At 41.7% G+C, this 17,388-nt stretch overlaps 1 protein-coding gene across 1 annotated transcript; it reads left to right on the top strand.

The window, feature by feature from the left end:
• Nucleotides 1-5,704: 5,704 nt before the first annotated feature.
• Nucleotides 5,705-15,602, top strand: LOC114555338 (vesicle-associated membrane protein 8-like; the record flags this gene model as incomplete). The annotated part of the gene is made up of 3 exons (XM_028577654.1): nucleotides 5,705-5,884; nucleotides 14,011-14,227; nucleotides 15,454-15,602. Coding segments are annotated over 3 exons (546 nt in total), but the record flags the coding sequence as incomplete, so codon positions are not given.
• Nucleotides 15,603-17,388: the final 1,786 nt, after the last annotated feature.

Below are 17,388 nucleotides of genomic sequence, written 5' to 3'. Positions count from 1 at the left end.
ACTAGATGGAGATATAGAGTGCTGCTATCTGAGACTTGAGGAAGTAGGTCAGAGGGGATGCTTTTCACAGTTCTTAGCTCTTAGTGCAACATGACACATTTTCTCCGGCTCTAAAAATTGTTTGGTACTAACACAGCTAAGCAATAGCAAGACATTGCACTTGACTTTGATAACATCTGATAACTGCTTTATTCTAGGCACTCAGTCTAAAAGCTTTCTTCCACCGCTGTTATAGGGAACAAAACATATTGTAAACACCTCACAGAAAAGGATATTTCACTTTGAAGAAACTAATTGATGACAAAAGGAGTTGCACTTCCATTCATTCCCCAACCAGAGAGCCTGGATGAATGGAGAGGCGATAGGCCAGGGTTCCTGTCCAGAGGAGGTATACAGCATAGCCAAGAGCTAGAGCCCTTGGCAGCGGCCGACTAGGGTTTAAATCTGACCCGCAGCCCTTTGCTGCATCCCCCCCCTTTCTCTGCCCTTTCCTTTCTTCGAGCTATCCTGGCCATAAAAGACCCAACAACAAAAAACTGGCAAAACGGAGGCATCAGGAGAGACTGGAGAGAGACCACAACACCAAAGACGTCCAGAATATCAGGCTACAAAACCAGGAGCGCCTCCATTATGTGTGAGGCCAAGTTGCCAGATGAGCTTTACACCGGTTATGCTCGCTTTGATCTCCTCAACACAAAGAGTCAGCTGTCAGGTCTACTTTGCCTCCAGAGGGCTGCCCACTGTCACACCCCGTTTCCACCTGGTATTAAAATCCGATCTGAGTGATCCGATCACAAGTGGACAGCTCCAAATACAGGTGGGAATGCACCCAGGATGACAGGAAATTGATAATCTTTTAAAGTGGTGCACACATAAATATATATATACGTCACCAAAGTCATTACAGTTCTTTCTGTAGGGACTATGAATGTCCATAATTGCATGGCAAGCCATCAAAATGATATTAGTCAAGATAGTCAAGAAAATGTCAACCTGCTGGTAGCATTAGATGAAAAGTCAGGGGGGTTGCCAAAGTCACTGGTGGATTCTCCCTCTGGGGCCCACGGACATCTGTACACATTTCAACTCAAACCAAACAGAACATTGTGAGATATTTCAGTCTGATGGACAGACCACCATCCATGGAGACGCGCTTGTAGTGGCTATTCCATTTCAAAATTATAGTCACTGCCCCAGCAATAGAAGAGTTGTTTTAACACACTTTTGTTCCTTTGTTGTGGATCCAGGCCCCATACGTTTGTTGAAAATAATAATTAAACTCAAATGTCCTACCCGTAGAAATAAATCTTTATGACCCTACCAAAACGTTGTAGGCTAATGTAGCATGTGTGTGAATCAGGGGAAATAAATAATACTGATGGTTTCTTAAATGATATTAAATAAGATGAGACAGATGGTTGTTCTCAACTAAACCACTTCTGTTTCTAACTTCCTTTTATTAAAGTGCCCATATTATAAAAAAAATCACTTTTTCTGGGATTTGAGGTGTTATTTTGTGTCTCTGGTGCTTCCACACGCATACAAACTTTGAAATAAAACCATCCATGGTGTTTTGAGTGAGATATGTGTCCTGCCTTCAAAATCTGCAGGATTTTCTACGTCACTAGCCGAAACAAGGGGCCTAGGGGGCTAACCGCTAGCATGCTAGCTTGTTCACAATGGCAAAACACTGCTACAACACACACAAATTCACCCTAATCTACAAAATAAATTGTATAGAACTACTTACATGTCCCTGTTCTGCAGGTATACCACACAAAGTTGGAAGTGCGCCCTCATTTAGAAGAAGTCTCCCGGCTAATCCTGCCTTGTACAGGCCGAAGTTGGAGAAACAGCTAGCTAGCTCATGTTATCCTTACCTAGCTACTGTGCATGACCTGACACAGGGTGAAAAGAGGAGCTGCAGCAATGTGCAGTACAACAAAAATATGTTTTTTTTTTTTTAATTAAACCATATAAACCTATCCTGGTACAACTTCAAAATACAATTATGAACCTGAAAATGAGCATAATATGGCCACTTTAATCATACCACACTCACAATTACTATGGTGTGGCCAATTGGCCAATCAGTGGCCTAGCTGTCAATCAAAATTAGTGGATTAGAACTAGAACCAAAAACCATTCAGGTACAGGAAACAGAAGAGCTTGTCCGCTGTGTTTCTTGCTTCTTCTTCTTCTTCTTCTTCTTCTTCTTCTTCTTCTTCGTTGGTTTTAAAAAGGCAGTTTGCATCCAAATGTTGTATTACCCTTTTCTACTGGATTAAAAATAAGACTCCTATCTAATCTTAGCCTAGACTACCTCAATCTAGCAACTCTCCATTGGCTTGCGAGCTGGAAAAACCAAATTCTGGTCAGGCCAATCACATCGTGTATAGAGTCGGTGGGCGGGCTTAACATAAGGACGGCAGAGTTGCGACGGTTCCACGTGAATTCCCTGCTACTTGAAAACAAAGAAGATGGCTGCTGCTGCTGGCAAACAGCGGTCTTTCGAATCGTCTTTAGCCGCAACTCTGGAAAACTTGTAGCCTCGTGAGACCGTCTTGATCTCGCGAGCTCCAGTTTTCCACTCGCAAATGAGTCTGGCATCTTGAGATAGAGAAAATTTGGAGCTGTTAGCCAAACAACCGGGCCAATCAGCGTTGGTTTTGAGGTGGGTTAGGTGGTGATAGACAGATGGTTTATCCAATCAGCTAACCAGTATTATCAGCCAGCGGTAGCCCTAATTCTGTTAGTCGCTCGCTAATGCTTTTTTTCTCTTGGATCCTTCTTTTGGAATATGGTCCGGGAACCTGAAATGGTGCCTTTTATTCCTAAATTCTCGTTACACAAACGGCAAATATCCTTTACCGACATGTTGCTTGCTTGTTGAGCTAACGAGCTATGCTTTGCCTGCAGCAGCAGGGCCGGGCTTGTGGTTGTATTTTCATACGCTTAGTGGATCTGATTGGTTGATTTGGCCCGTCTATCACCAACATAGGTGATAGACAGATGGTTCATCCAATCAGCTAACCAGTATTTTCTCCCCTTCCCAAAAGTTCTCCAACGGAAAGTTCCCAGATGGATATGCCGAGCAAATGCAAAGCAATCCATCTGGCGGAGTCAGGTTAGAAAAGTTGGAGTTAAGCACTGAAGTCATTCTTAAAAAAGGAAGATGTGTTCTGAGTTTTGCCGACTGGATACGGCATCAACTAGCGTTGCTCTGGTTGGCTATGAGTGCAGAGGGAATATGAAAGACAACAGTTTATCCCGCTCGGATTGAGCCCTGCCAATGGTGAATTCCCAGACCCAACGTCTTAATGTGGGTCTGGTTTGTCAGGCTAATCTAATCAAACTTTAAAATACAAAATAAAAAAAAAGCTCCTGTGCTCCACCCCTCACCCCATTCTCTAATTAAATTAACTTTGGCAACTAGGCTCTGAGAGGGCCTGAAAGCCTTTCTTAACAGACCCTGCTCTTCCTCTCCAGTAATTTAAACAATATTTATCGCAGCATCTATAGCTATTACTATTCTCTCAGATTTCCTTCCGGCCTCAGCAGCGCAGTTAATCACTGTGACCAGAAATAGTGAGAACTTAATCTTGTCCTGCAAACAGTATTCATCATGCTTCCTTTCTGATTTGTTCTCCCTTACTTCTTGAATCTTTTCTTTCCTAACTGCTTCCTATACTTGAAATTTCCTCTCTATTCTGTTTTTCTCTCTCTGATTTCTTCCCGCTGCTTCTTTCAAACTCATCTACCTCCATCTTACCCTTCCTTCGACGCGCCCTAAAATCCTCAACTAGGGTTCTGAAGTTGTGTTCTGAAGTTCATTTGCACTTTAAAGGTCCCTTGAAATTGTATGAATACTTGTGTGATGTGATTCCTGTTGGAACAAGTCAGTGAGGGTCAATCAATTTGTATGATTTAATTGGATGGACTTTTTTTTGTTCCACTTACTAACAGATGACGTCACCTGTGAAGATGACCTGTTTTTCAGGAAGCTCAGGTAACCATGGGCTCTTTAAATGCATTAGATGTGTGACAGGCTTGGCACAAACACATCAAGAGACAATACAGACATGGTAAGTAAGACTGCAACTAATCATTATTTTCATTGTTGATTAAGCTGTTATTTTCTCGATTAATCGATTAGTTATTTAGTCTCTAAAATGTCATATGGTGAAAAATGTCGATCGGTATTTTCCAAAGCCAAAGATGACGTCCTCAAACTTGCTTTGTCCACAACTCAAAGATATTTGGTTTGCTGCCACAGAGGAGTGAAGAAACTAGAAAATATTCACATTTTAAGAAGCTGGAATCAGAGAATCTTTCCTATTTTTCATAAAAAATGACTCAAACCGATGAATCAATGATCAAAATAGTTAATTAATTTAATAGTTGACAACTAATCAATTCATCTTTGCAGCTATAATGGTAAGGAAATAGTTGGGGGTGAGCCCGCTCACGGATGGCTTGTATCATGTGGATGCACCGACAGTTTAGTTGTCATTACTTCCTCATGGGGGAGACAGAAACTACGCACTATAGTTTTAAGTAAAAAGTACTCTAAATCAAATTCTTAATGTAAACATTAACCAAGTGCATTATAAAAAAATATTTGAGAGTTGCCTCTTGCTTGTACAATTCACAGCATCATTTCTCTGAGAATCTCTTTTCATTTCCAATCAATATCGTTATTGTAACTACAATGTCCCTAACCTAATTGATGTTGAATCAAATCGGAAATGTCATTGAACGATTAACCTTGTTAATCAGATTCGGTAAATCATTGCTGAAACCCAAACCTTGTTACACAGGCTGTTGCTTTGTTCATTTACTGTCCTGGCTCATTGTGCAGCTTTTTTCCTCTGTATATAACATTTGTGCTCATAAATCACACACACTACGACTGTGTGAGCAGCCTTCACATCTGCGTTCAATTTAAGTTGAAGGGTTCCCAAAATTGAAAAAACAATAAATCATTTTACATAATCTGATATGATTTGACGAGGTATTGAAGGGCCTCTTGCTATGCACAAGCCTGATTTTGAATCATCTCATATCTTCCTTAGATTGTGTTGAGGTGTGTTGCGTTAGAGGGATAAGAGCAGGCTGGATGAAACATGCATGATGAAAAATTATCAGTTGTAATATAATAAAGTACAAATACTTGGTTACTGTACTTAGGTAGAATTTTCACATATCTGTACTTTTTTTTTTAAATATTTATATTACGTTATTTATATTTCTGGAAACTTTCACTTTTAGTCCACTAAATTTCCCCTAAGCATCTTTGTTGCCAGTTACTACAAAATAAAATCAGAAGTAATTGTGTTTGGTGAATCTGGTCCTAGATTGCAAGTTAACGCACATTCGGTTCCAGTTGGTGATGTAATGCCTGTTTGTTGCCAAGCACCAAAACTAGAGACGAAGAGGAGGAAGCATAATAATGGATGCAGGAATATCTAAATGGAAAATCTATTAGACACTATATAGGGTACAACTATCTAAAAAATTTTACCTATTTTGTATTTACAGTATTTAGATCCACTACTACCATACAGGACCAACAACAGCCGCGGTGACGGACTTTAGAAATTACAGGTTATTGAGAAATAGAATTGGTATTGGTTAAACTCTAAAACATGGTTACCTTCTTGCATGTAATGCTAATAACTAACTAAGTAACTAACTAATTAACTTATCTGGTACCCCATCCCAGGAGCAGGGAGGAATGGCAGCGCCACGGGACAAGTTGCAGGCCTTGAGGGATCAGGTAGATGAAGTCAAAGAAAAGATGAAGGAGAATATGGAACAAGTCATTGAACGTGGAGAAAAGGGGCTCGACCTGCTCGCCAAGGCAGAGGAAATGGAAAAAGGGGTCAGTCTTACAGTCTCGAATCTCCGACTAGATTTCATCAAAAATTTTGGATATCTTCATATAGTGATATGACACAAGTGTTGTCTTTTCCTGGTTTTTAAGGCTGCCTTACAGTAAAGTGATGTCATTTTCTGAACTTACCAGATTTACTAGTTGTTTTATTATTTGCCTTTACTCACTTAGATATTGTATTATTGGTTATTATTTATCAAAACTCTTATTTTGTAAAAGCACCAATAGTGAACCCTACAATATCGCCCCAATATCGACAACGATGTATTTGGTCAAAAATATTGTGATAATTGATTATCTCCAAGTCAGTAGAGGCCAGCCCATATTGAGGACGTTACAGTGACAGAACACAAACGAACCTGACTAAGTGTGGCCTTTCTCTTGCTCTGATGCAAATTTTGAATAAAGCCTTTTTTCCAGCTGCACCTCGTTAGGTGATTAAGCTCGTTAATCCGACACCTTTTGTCTGAGGTTCAAATGCCTCACTGCAAAGGCTGCATAGACCTTTTTCACAGCAGACATGTTGACATGTCATAGCAGGAAAAGCACAGGTGTATTCAAAACCATTACTGATGGCTGCATTCCACTTAGGAGAGGCCCTGGTATTGTGCGTGCTGACTCACTGAAATAGCTCACTGGGATACTTGATGGAATTGAGCCATCGTTAAGGTTATCAATTTCAGCTGTGCTTTTCCTACTATGACAAGTCAAAAATGTCTGCTGTGAAAAAGGTCCATTGCTCATCACAGGGAGTGACCGCTTTCTGTAAAGTGCACAACTTGTCATTCTAGTTTTCTTATTACAGGAAATGTGTCAGTAAATGCTTGTTATTATTACAGCACCTACCCTACAATATGTAAAGCACTTGTTGGAAACTTACTCCCGCTACCTCAGGCTGACATTTATTTATTTATTTTTATTCATCATAGCCTTAGACTGTAAAAATGGGGGACTTAGCATCTGTGACGTCACCCATTGGTTTGTGGACTGCCGTTTTGAAGCCTCGAGTTTGGTGATACGAGATCGCCATCTTGGTTTTTTGCAACCAGATGTTACGATTTTTGACGAGAGGGTGGAGCTGGGGAGGTTGACGCGCACTAAGCTAAATGTAGTCTATATCCATGACATTTCAATTCTGTGATTGCTCCTGTGCTGCTGGAAATTCCGCCGGATCACGCTCTTTTCGCTTTCATTACCTTCTGCTTTCTTTATGTTGGCATTTTAAACTCCGGTGTATTTATGAGGACTATGGTTAACTGCTCCTCAGATCTCTGCAGGGTAAATCCAGACAGCTAGCTAGACTATCTGTCCAATCTGAGTTTTCTGTTGCGCGACTAAAACAACTTTTGAATGAACATGTTCCACCAAATCAAGTTACTTTCCGAGGCAATTTTGCAGGCATTTTGTGGCTCTGTGCGGAGCTTACCACCGCCCAAGACAATTGTGATTGGTTTAAAGAAATGCCAATAAACCAGAGCACATTCTTCTCCCATCCCAAATGCTGTGTGGACTAGCCAGACCCTCCTTCGCAGCGCTGTGGAGGAATGTCTGGCAAAGCGAGACTAAACTAAATGTTTAAAGGGGTGATAGAATGATTATATAGGGTATTTTACACTGTTCCTTAAGGTCTCCTAATAGGGTATGTAACATTGGTTGGGCTGAAAATTGCCAGAATGCTATTTTATAGGCCCTTAACTACCCTGTGAATATGGCTCTATTTGGAACAAGAGCTTTTCTTCCAAATATGGTATGAATATTTAAAATGAGCTGCGCGCTGATTGGTTTGAGCAAACTACATAGAAACACATGGGAGACTCGACAGGTCTCATATTTCAGACACTGCAAAGTTATACATTGTTTGTCGGGCTATTTCGTTATTAAATTCACTTCTGAGACTTTTTTTTAGCGAGAAATCAACTATATAAAGCTCAATTATGGGCCGTTTTACGAAAATTGATGGCCAATTGCAAATTTGGTAAGACTGTGTGTCGGAGTTCAGCGGCTGGTGCTGCCTGTGTTGCTGCCTTGCCGCCTGGCCTGCCTTCCTTCACAGACCCCGGCCTGCTATGAGGTACTTGGAGCTCCATCACGGCTGGCAGCCCACAGCACTCCTTACCCGCGCAAAGTCACTGTTTTTTGCGCTAATGGACAACCAAACGCCGCTGCCCTGACAGAGCTCCAGGGCCTGCAACTCCCCTCTTCCTGCTAGCTAAATGGCCCGTGTGTGAGAGTGAGAGCGCGGTCAGCGAAGTTGTTACACCTCCAATCGCTTACCACAGTTCCAGTTAATCTTGGGTGGCAGTCAGCTGCCGGTGTTGTGGCGAAAAAAGACTGCCTGCCGAAATACGACTGCACACCGCTAGAGGGCGATGTTGGTCAGTCTAAATAGTTATGCGCACCAATATTAACCAGGTCATTTTTGAAGGGCTTCAGCCCCAAATGTTTTAATTGTAGCCCCAAATGTCATTAGCCTAGCTAGTTGTTGTAAGCAACACAAAGTTTAAGTTCCTGTGTTGCTGTGACGTGTTGTTAACAGTCTATAGGCCTATGGTTCAGGCTCAAACACACAGAGCTCTGAAATGTTTTTTAAGAAAAAATAAATAGGAAAAAAACACACGGAGCTCTGAGCAGACACATGCGTCGCTTTGTGTCCATTCTGTAAATAAAATGTACCATATATCCCTGCCGAAAAAGGACTGCACACCCATAACTCAGGATTGCAAAGGCTGACAAAGACAAACTTTTCAGGACTTTTAGTAGTCCTATAAATATGTGTATGTATGTTATCTAATGTATGTCCAATCTGTTTCTCATGTAAACTCGTGACAAATATTTCCCCGCTCAAAAATGGGACAGTTATTTTAACTTTTTAAATAACATTTTGTTTACTCTTGGTTTGGATATCAGAACAACATGACCAAAATCGCCCTCTAGCGGTGTGCAGTCGTATTTCGGCAGGCAGTCTTTTTTCGGCACAACACCGGCATAACTAGAGTAGCTATATTTACAGTCGCCGTGGTCCTGCTGCACTCCCTGCCGAGCTCAGCGGTGCCCTGCAATGTCATGCTGCTTCCTGCTGAACCCTGCTGCTTCCTGCTGAACCCTGCAGCTCCCCGCTACATCCAGTCACTGTTCCACTATTAATGTGACTATTATCGCCACTGTTCATCACACCCCCAACCGGCCCGTCAGACACCGCCTACCAAGAGCCTGGGTCTGTCCGAGGTTTCTTCCCAAGAGGGAGTTTTTCCTCGCCACTGTCGCACTGCTTGCTCTTGAGGGAATTACTGTAATTGTTGGAATTGTTGGGGCTTTGTAAATTATAGAGTGTGGTCTAGACCTACTCTATCTGTAAAGTGTCTCGAGATAACTCTTGTTATGATTTGATACTATAAATAAAATTGAATTGAATTGAATTGAATTTCATCACGCCACTTATACAACATCTACCTAAAGGTCTTATAAAGCTAACAACGGTGTCCGATTTCAAGTTAATATTTGTGAAGATAGGGGTTTCGTTAGCTGCAACTGTCCCTTCAATCTTAGCTATGTGTAGCTACAAATCACGGATAGTTAGCTTCATCTTTGGTCGTAATTCGAGTATATTTACAGTTTGAATTTCGTCACGCCACTTATACAACATCTACCTAAACATCTTATAAAGCTAACAACGGTGTCCGATTTCAAGTTAATGAATATTTGTGAAGATTAGGGGTTTTGTTAGCTGTAACTGTCCCTTCAATCCTGGCTACCTATGTGTAGCTACAAATCACAGATAGTTAATGAATATCTGTGAATTTCAGAGGAATTCTAAGAGGAGGCTAGCTAGCTCTCATTGATAGAGCTAGCTCCATCCAGCTGCAGGCTCTATCAATGAGACTAGCGGACAAGCGGCGTTTATTTCCCCAATCGTTTGTTTAAATAACTCAACACATTATAATTCCACACATTATAAGATTAACTGGAACTGTGGTAAGAGATTGCTGGCGTAACAAGCTCGCTGACCGCGCTCTCACTCACATACACCGGCCATTTAGCTAGCAGGAAGAGGGGAGTTGCAGGCCCTGGAGCTCTGTCAGAGCAGCGGCGTTTGGTTGTCCATTAGCCCAAAAAACTGTGACTTTGCGCGGGTATGGAGTGCTGTGGGCTGCCAGCCGTGACAGAGCTCCAAGTACCTCATAGCAGGCTGGGGTTTGTAAAGTAAGACAGGCCAGGCGGCGAGGCAACAACACAGGCAGCACCAGCCGCTGAACTCCGACACACAGTCGGACAAAATTTGCAATTAGCCATCCATTTTCGTAAAGCGGCCCATATTTGAGCTTTACATAGTTGATTTCTCGCAAAGCTTCAGAAGTGAATTTTGTAATGGAATAGCAGAGATCTGCACGACCTAGATTCAGAAGGCTACCTGGTCTCAGGTCAGTTGTGTAGCTTATGTAAATTGTTGGGGACCAAGAAGCTGGTTAAACAGTGATTTGGCTCAGATTGAGCTGACTGCAGAGACAAAGGACACAGGGAAGGCAAGACAAAGGATCTTGGCCTACATGTGAATCCCAAAGCCAGTTTCACCAAACTCCTACAGGCAGAGTCGCCAAAATGGAGAATCTACCTTCAACATGTGAGGAACAAGGCAGACTGGTGGTGAGACAAAGAACTGCTTCACACCTGTGACAAGTTTGCGCTTTTCCCATTGGCTGTCGGGCCTTTTAATGCACCACCCCGCCACTAGGAGGCAGAGGAAGGATAAAAGCTGTCGGAGTTTGTGCTTCTTTGCTTTCCACGGTAACCCAGTTTACTGACAGGAGGTGCACTAGTCCGGACTAGCTAGCCAGCATCACCTCGCTGGTCGAGATTGAGCTGGGACATTTTATATCTCTCTGATATACAAAGGGGATCCGAGGAACACTGGCCCAGTATTTCCTCTATCTGCAGCGGGTTTAATCAGTCCGGATTCAAGAAAGGAATACGTCCCGTTTCTTGATGTCGACCTGGATTCCGTGTCGTCCACTGCTCTGGACGAAACGGATCGTTAAACTCTGGCGAGAGATTAACTGACAAACGACACACAGTAAGGAGGCTTTTACACAGTTCTGGGCAGACTATAAAATTGGTGTGTTTTGGTTTGTTTTATTAATGAGCAAAGGGTTCGCTACCATTTTTGCCATTAATGTGATCTGATTGTAATCATGTAATGGTCCATATATGATTATTAATCTGTTTCTGTGAATGTATAATGGATCACGATATTGTTGATTATGTTTGTTAAGTAGCTGGGTATAACTGTAATTGCAACCTGCTAAGTCACTCCTTTCACGGAGTTTAGTTACTGTCTGCGAGATAATCGCGGTAAATCCGCTGTTAGCCATTAGAGTGGTTATAGTGGCCGTTTCCCTCGATAAGTCAAAAGTCTCAGTCTGTCCTACTACACTACACGTGTGGTCCAGGGCTGAGGGAAACTAGTCATTTTTTCAATAACTAAGATCAGAGTGCCTCTTTTCTTTACACTTCTTCTCTACTCTTCTTTTACTAATTATATACACACACGCACACACACACACAAGCTAGCCACGTAGCTCCCGAGCTAGCGCTGCTAGCTTAACCACGTGGAATCGGCTTACGTTTGTACAGAGCTAACACAGAAACTACCATACCAGCTAAGCGTGCGCGTTGCCTAGCAACCCCCCCGGCTTCTTCACCAGCACCACTACTGCCCTCTTGAGGCTAAATAGTTATGTGCAGCTCACCGGAGTAGCCATTTTGGTAGTTGCCTGTTAGAACTACATTTCGACACCGCCCCTCCTCTTTCACTCACTCTCTCTCACACTCACACTCACACTCACGCACACACACAGACATGTCAATGCTGCTTTGTTTTTGCTTTGTTTTTGGTTGTGATATTGTAAAAAGGTATTTTATAAAAGGTTTATTATTGAAGGATTGATTAGCTACTGATAATTCTGACGTTAATAAATCTTATTATACTTAAATAGCAGTTGCTTGTGATTATTTGTGTACTTGTTGTAATAATTGCTGGCTGAACCGGTCCGTGCTCGAAATCACCCCTTCCTTTGTTTCCTTTTAAAGGATTTTCACAGAAATGAGACTGTTCCACAGTTTGATTATTGGTCCCTGACTTGCAGGGTGGTGCCCCGTTTTGATTGTTTGTCGATTTGATACAGTTATTAACCATATTCATAACTTTATTAATATTGATAAAACATCTTTGATAATTTGCCAATGGTCAAATCTGTATCCTATGGGAATCCAACAAAATGTTGGGGCGTGACAGTTCTTTTAATACACCCATGGGCGTGACAAAAGGTACAGGTCTTGGGATGCTTACGTAAGCAACTAGCTTTGTTGAGATTCGCCCGTTTTCAGCGGCAGTTTCAAAAGGAGATTTTCATAGTAAAGGGGTGTCAATGGGATTTAGAGCTTCTATGTATGTCCTATTTACCCACAGAACTGTCGTTATTCAACTATAACAGGGTAAAATCGGTTTTGCATTCTATCACCCCTTTAAGGGGAAGAGTTGCCAATTTTTAACCCTTTTGAAGAGAGTCACCCAGTGGAGATTTAACAACAAGGACCTCCAGGTGCTGGCACCATTCATCTCCATGTACAGCAGTACAGAATGGTTTTCCTTAAATTACCAGCTAATGCTAGCTAGCTAGCTTGGCATAACACTGAACAAGACATTTTTTGGCAAGCAAATGTTCCAATTACCTTTGAAGTGAACACAAAGTGAGAGGGTTAAAGTTTAATACAAAAATACTAACACCTAAAAACAAATTCAAAGCTATTTTAATGTACATGTCATAAAGGCGAGGGGGGCAGGCGCATTGAAGCTAAAATATCCAATATATAAAAATGGTATATAAAAAAAAAAACAAGGGGCCGACAACACCACCTAGGTTTTTCTTGAGGCCTAAGACCTCTTTAAGACTAACAATTCCAATTAAAAAGTCAAAGATTCAACCAGGTCCTTTGTTCCGGGGGAGAGCAGTAAAAACTGTATTCAAAACAATGAATATAAAAAAAAAAAAAAAAAAAAAGTTAAAAAGGAACCACATTTATTTTAACAAAAGGTTAAAACAAAATTTACTTAAAAAAAATTAAAAAAACTAAAAATCAACTAAAACAGTCCAAACAGAACGGGAGTCTTGACTTTACAATGTCCACAGGGTTCTGCTGGCAACCAGTTTCCTCTCCTTGTGCGGCCTTCCTCTGGTATAACCCGTAACAGAAAAACTTCGGCCGGTAACACGTCCTCAGCAACTGCTACCACTTCATCACGTTTACCACCACCTAACACCGGTCTCAAAAAAAGGACTTACGCGGGAGGGAGAGTTTTCACACTCTTCCACTTTTTACCGCTAGCAGTCAGGGTTTGTGTTTTCTCATCTATAGCTTCAGGGCACTCTAAGGTTGTTTCTCCTAGCTCCTCTAAGGTCTTGCCCTTTTATACAAGGGCCAATCAACCCCCTCTCACCCCCAGGTGAAAGTCATTAGCCTGATTAGGCCTGCTAAAATGTTCACTGGCGGAAGTCAACATTAAAAACACCACACATTTCAAAATAAAAGCATGCAATATAAAGATATAACCACAGCAAACAATAAAAACACAGCAATCCAATAAAAGCATGCTCAAATAAAAACATCCACTTCCGCCCCGTGACATACACAGGAGCAAGGCCATGGTCAGCATTGCTAAGCCTCTGTCCTGATTGACAGGTCGGTGTGAGCATCCCCTGCTTTGTCGTCCATTTGTAAATAAATGGGACCATCATTTACAAAATGAACATCATGCTGCGTTGATACTTAAAACTCATAAAAATGTTTATTGAGGTAATAAATCAAAGTAGGGTCATTTTCCCATAGACTTTGGGTTTGATGTTAGTGTATTGTTTCCTTTTGCTATGTCAAAAGGCCATAACATGTTATTATATGCTTTCTGTACAAAGTGTTTCAGGTAGTGTTAGAGGTTGGAGCTAATGAGCTATCAGGGACACGTTGATGAGTTGGGGGTCTGTTTTCTTAAGTAGACCAGTGTGTCAGGAAGACAGATGTGTTGCTTCAATGTAATATATTGTCTTGTCTCCCTCCCTGCTCAGGCTCAGCACTTCCAGCAGACGTCTCAGAAAATGGCGCGCAGCTACTGGTGGAAGAATGTCAAGATGATCGTGGTCGTCGTGGTGGTCGTCCTCATCATCGTGCTCATCATCATCCTGCTGGCCACCGGAGTCATCCCTGTCAGTGGGCCAATGCCTTCTATAGTCACTCCTGTCGTCAAGCCAGACACACACACACACACACACACACACACACACACACACATACACACACACAATGTACATACTACATACATACATACTGTTGCAAAGTTTACAAAGTACTACTTACTTTGTATACTAATCCAAATTAAATCAGGCAATCTAGGATCCAAGTGTACAAGGGTTCAAGGACACTGAGGCCCTCAGGAGGGTAACGTTTAGGCAAGTATAAAATGTTTGCATTTGTACTGTATCTAATCGCCTATTGGCCAGTAGTCACATGGTCAGTAGGAGAAGAGTCACATGATTGTTGTGGACAGGTAGTCAGGTGACAGACCATATTCAGCAATAAATCATTCAGCAATAGTCAAACAATATAAAGACAAACAAAGCAATAAACAAGGAAAGAATAAAAGATTTTGACTGGAGCAATGTGTGGAATAATGTTAAATTGGCTTCTAGAAATCCCGACCACCAGCAAATCCACTATCATTTTGTCCATAGGACTTATTTGACCCCTTGTAGGCTGTGCCTAATGAAAATTATCGGTGATGCTTCAAGCACATTGTGTTCGCTAAATACTATGGGCACATTTCTGCATATGTTTTGGGAGTGTCGCCCCTTTGCACGGTTCTTGCACAATGTTGCCTCAGAGCTGACGACATTCGTTTCTGGGACAGTTCCCACAACACTACCAGTTCTCACTTGACTGAATGACAGATTTCTAAATGTCCGAAAAGGATAGTCCTTACCCGGCTTTCAGCTGCAAAGAAAATGGTGGCGGTGTGCTGGAAGCCCCAAAACACTTTGACCATTAAGCAGTGGCTTCTGACCTTTCTTGACATAGTTTATATGGAACTTTCAACAGCCCGCATCAATGGAGGTGGATGTGGATTTGTGGCTTTTAATTGGCAAAGACATTAAAAGGCAGACTGTGACTACAGTTGTCAGCCCTCTGGGTCCTGGGGAGGGTGGGGTGATATTGTTTTGCGTATATATATATATATATATATATATAAACCAGAGCACATTTTTCTACACATGATAGAAAAGCATGCCATACATGAAAAAATGTATCAGTGTTTCCTCTCCTTCTGCACCAAATTTCTCGTCTGGGGTTACCCCTTTTAGATTGAAAGAAAGCAACAAATTTGGAGGTGTTGTTATTTATCGGTTGCAATGCAATGGTTTTCCTGGTCCACCCTACTTGAAACCCCCTGGTTTAGACATTGGAGTATTTTGGAACACCACCAGGTTTTGCAGGTTTTGCCTTTGTCCGCACAGCTCAGTGTTGCTGCTGCTGTGAAGCAGCTGTGAAGCAGCAGAAGTCACCGAAGAGAAGATCGAGGGCACTGAGAGAAAACAAGCACAGCTGTGGGAGGCGCAAGAGCTCCACACCCACAACATATGACTTTGATATTTTGATTCAATAATCACACAGCCAGGGGTCAGATGTTTAAGGTCAGATTTCAAGCCCATGTCTGTTCACCTCGAGTGTTGGGGGATCACGCTCCTCCAGCCAACCAGCGGAGGTATGATCATTTACAGCCCCCCGCTATGGTTGGTCCTGCTGGGTCCATGGCAACCAATAAGCCTCAAAACAGTCATTTTTCAGTCTGAAGCAAAGATTGTGTGTGTCTCATCTCCCACCTCTGTCTGCTGTAACAGGACCAGTTTAGCTTCAAAGAGGTCAAAATAATTCCTATATAGTCAACATAGTCTCACCTTTATGATATTCGCAACAGCCTTTAAAGGTGCCATAGGTAGGATTAAGAAGATCCAAGACTTAGCCAAAAGCTTTGAACATCGACAACTAATCACACTATGTCAGCTGATTCAAAGGATTTTACAGTTTTTGTCCTATTGGACTGCGTTTGACACTATTGATCATTCCATTATGATAAATAGACTTCATGATCTGGTTGGTATGTCTGGATCAGTTTTAAAATGGTTCTCATCATTCATGTTAATCAGATATTGTCTGAAACTGCAGAGTTGTCGTGTGGGGTACCTCAGGGGTCTGTCTTGGGACCTATTCTGTTCCTCTTGTATATATTTCCTTTAGGACAGATAATTAGTCAATTTAGAGACATATCGTACCATCTCTATGCAGATGATATCCAACTTTACTGTTCTTTTAAGGAAACTGAGTTCTCCAAACTGTCATCTTTAATAAACTGTTTGTCTAGTATCAAACAGTGGTTATGTGACAACTTTCTGCTTTTGAACTCAGAAAAAACAGAAACTCTAATTATTGCCCCTGAAAGTCGTATCCCTGAGATAAAGCATCATATTGGGGACTTAGGCTTGTCTGTCCAGCCCAGTCTCAGGAGCTTAGGTGTGGTTTTTGACTCAGCTATGTCGTTGGATCACCACTCTAAATTATTAGTTAGGAACTGTTTCTTCCACCTGAGAAATATCTCTAAGTTAAGACCACTTGTCACTAAGGATGAATTAGAGATGATCATTCATGCTTTCATTTCTTCACGCTTAGACTACTGTAACAGTCTTTTTACTTGTCTGAGTAAGAATCAGCTTTATCGTCTCCAGACTGTTCAGAACTCTGCTGCAAGGCTTTTAATGCACATTAACAAAAGAGCACACATCACACCTGTTTTAGCAGCACTTCACTGGTTACCAGTCCAGTATAGAATTCAATTTAAAATTCTGGTCATTACTTTCAGAGCCTTGCACGGTCAAGTTCCTTTCTACATCTCTGATTTGATACAGCTACGTACCCCCACCCGTAGTCTGAGATCATTAGGTCAGATGCTATTAGTGGTTCCCCGCACTAATTTTAAAACTAGAGGGGATCGGTCATTCCAAGTAGTGGCTCCTAGGCTGTGGATTGACTTGCCTCTCTCGCTACGTTGTGTGGATTCTGTCGAATCTTTTAAAAAGCAGTTGAAGACTCTGCTGTTCAAGCAGGCTTTTACTTAGTTGATGGGTTTTTTATGGTTGTTTGTTACATTTTCTATTTGTATTTCAATGTGCTCGTATTGTGACTTCTTGTGTTGAATTGCATTTCATTGTGAAGCACTTTGTGATTTTTATCTGTGAAAGGTGCTATACAAATAAATTTTACTTACTTACTTACTTACTTACTACAGGCAGTCACTACCCGATGTGAGTCGAGTGCAGATGTGAGTTGCGCATGCCTCACTTTGCAACAGCCCCACGCAGGTAGGCTTGCACAGTGATTTTTAACCACCGCCGCAA

This window comes from Perca flavescens, chromosome 5, assembly GCF_004354835.1.
Source record: "Perca flavescens isolate YP-PL-M2 chromosome 5, PFLA_1.0, whole genome shotgun sequence".
Lineage (NCBI taxonomy): Eukaryota > Metazoa > Chordata > Actinopteri > Perciformes > Percidae > Perca > Perca flavescens.
Note: the sequence above shows the minus strand (reverse complement) of the source record. Positions and strands in the feature narration are given on the sequence as shown.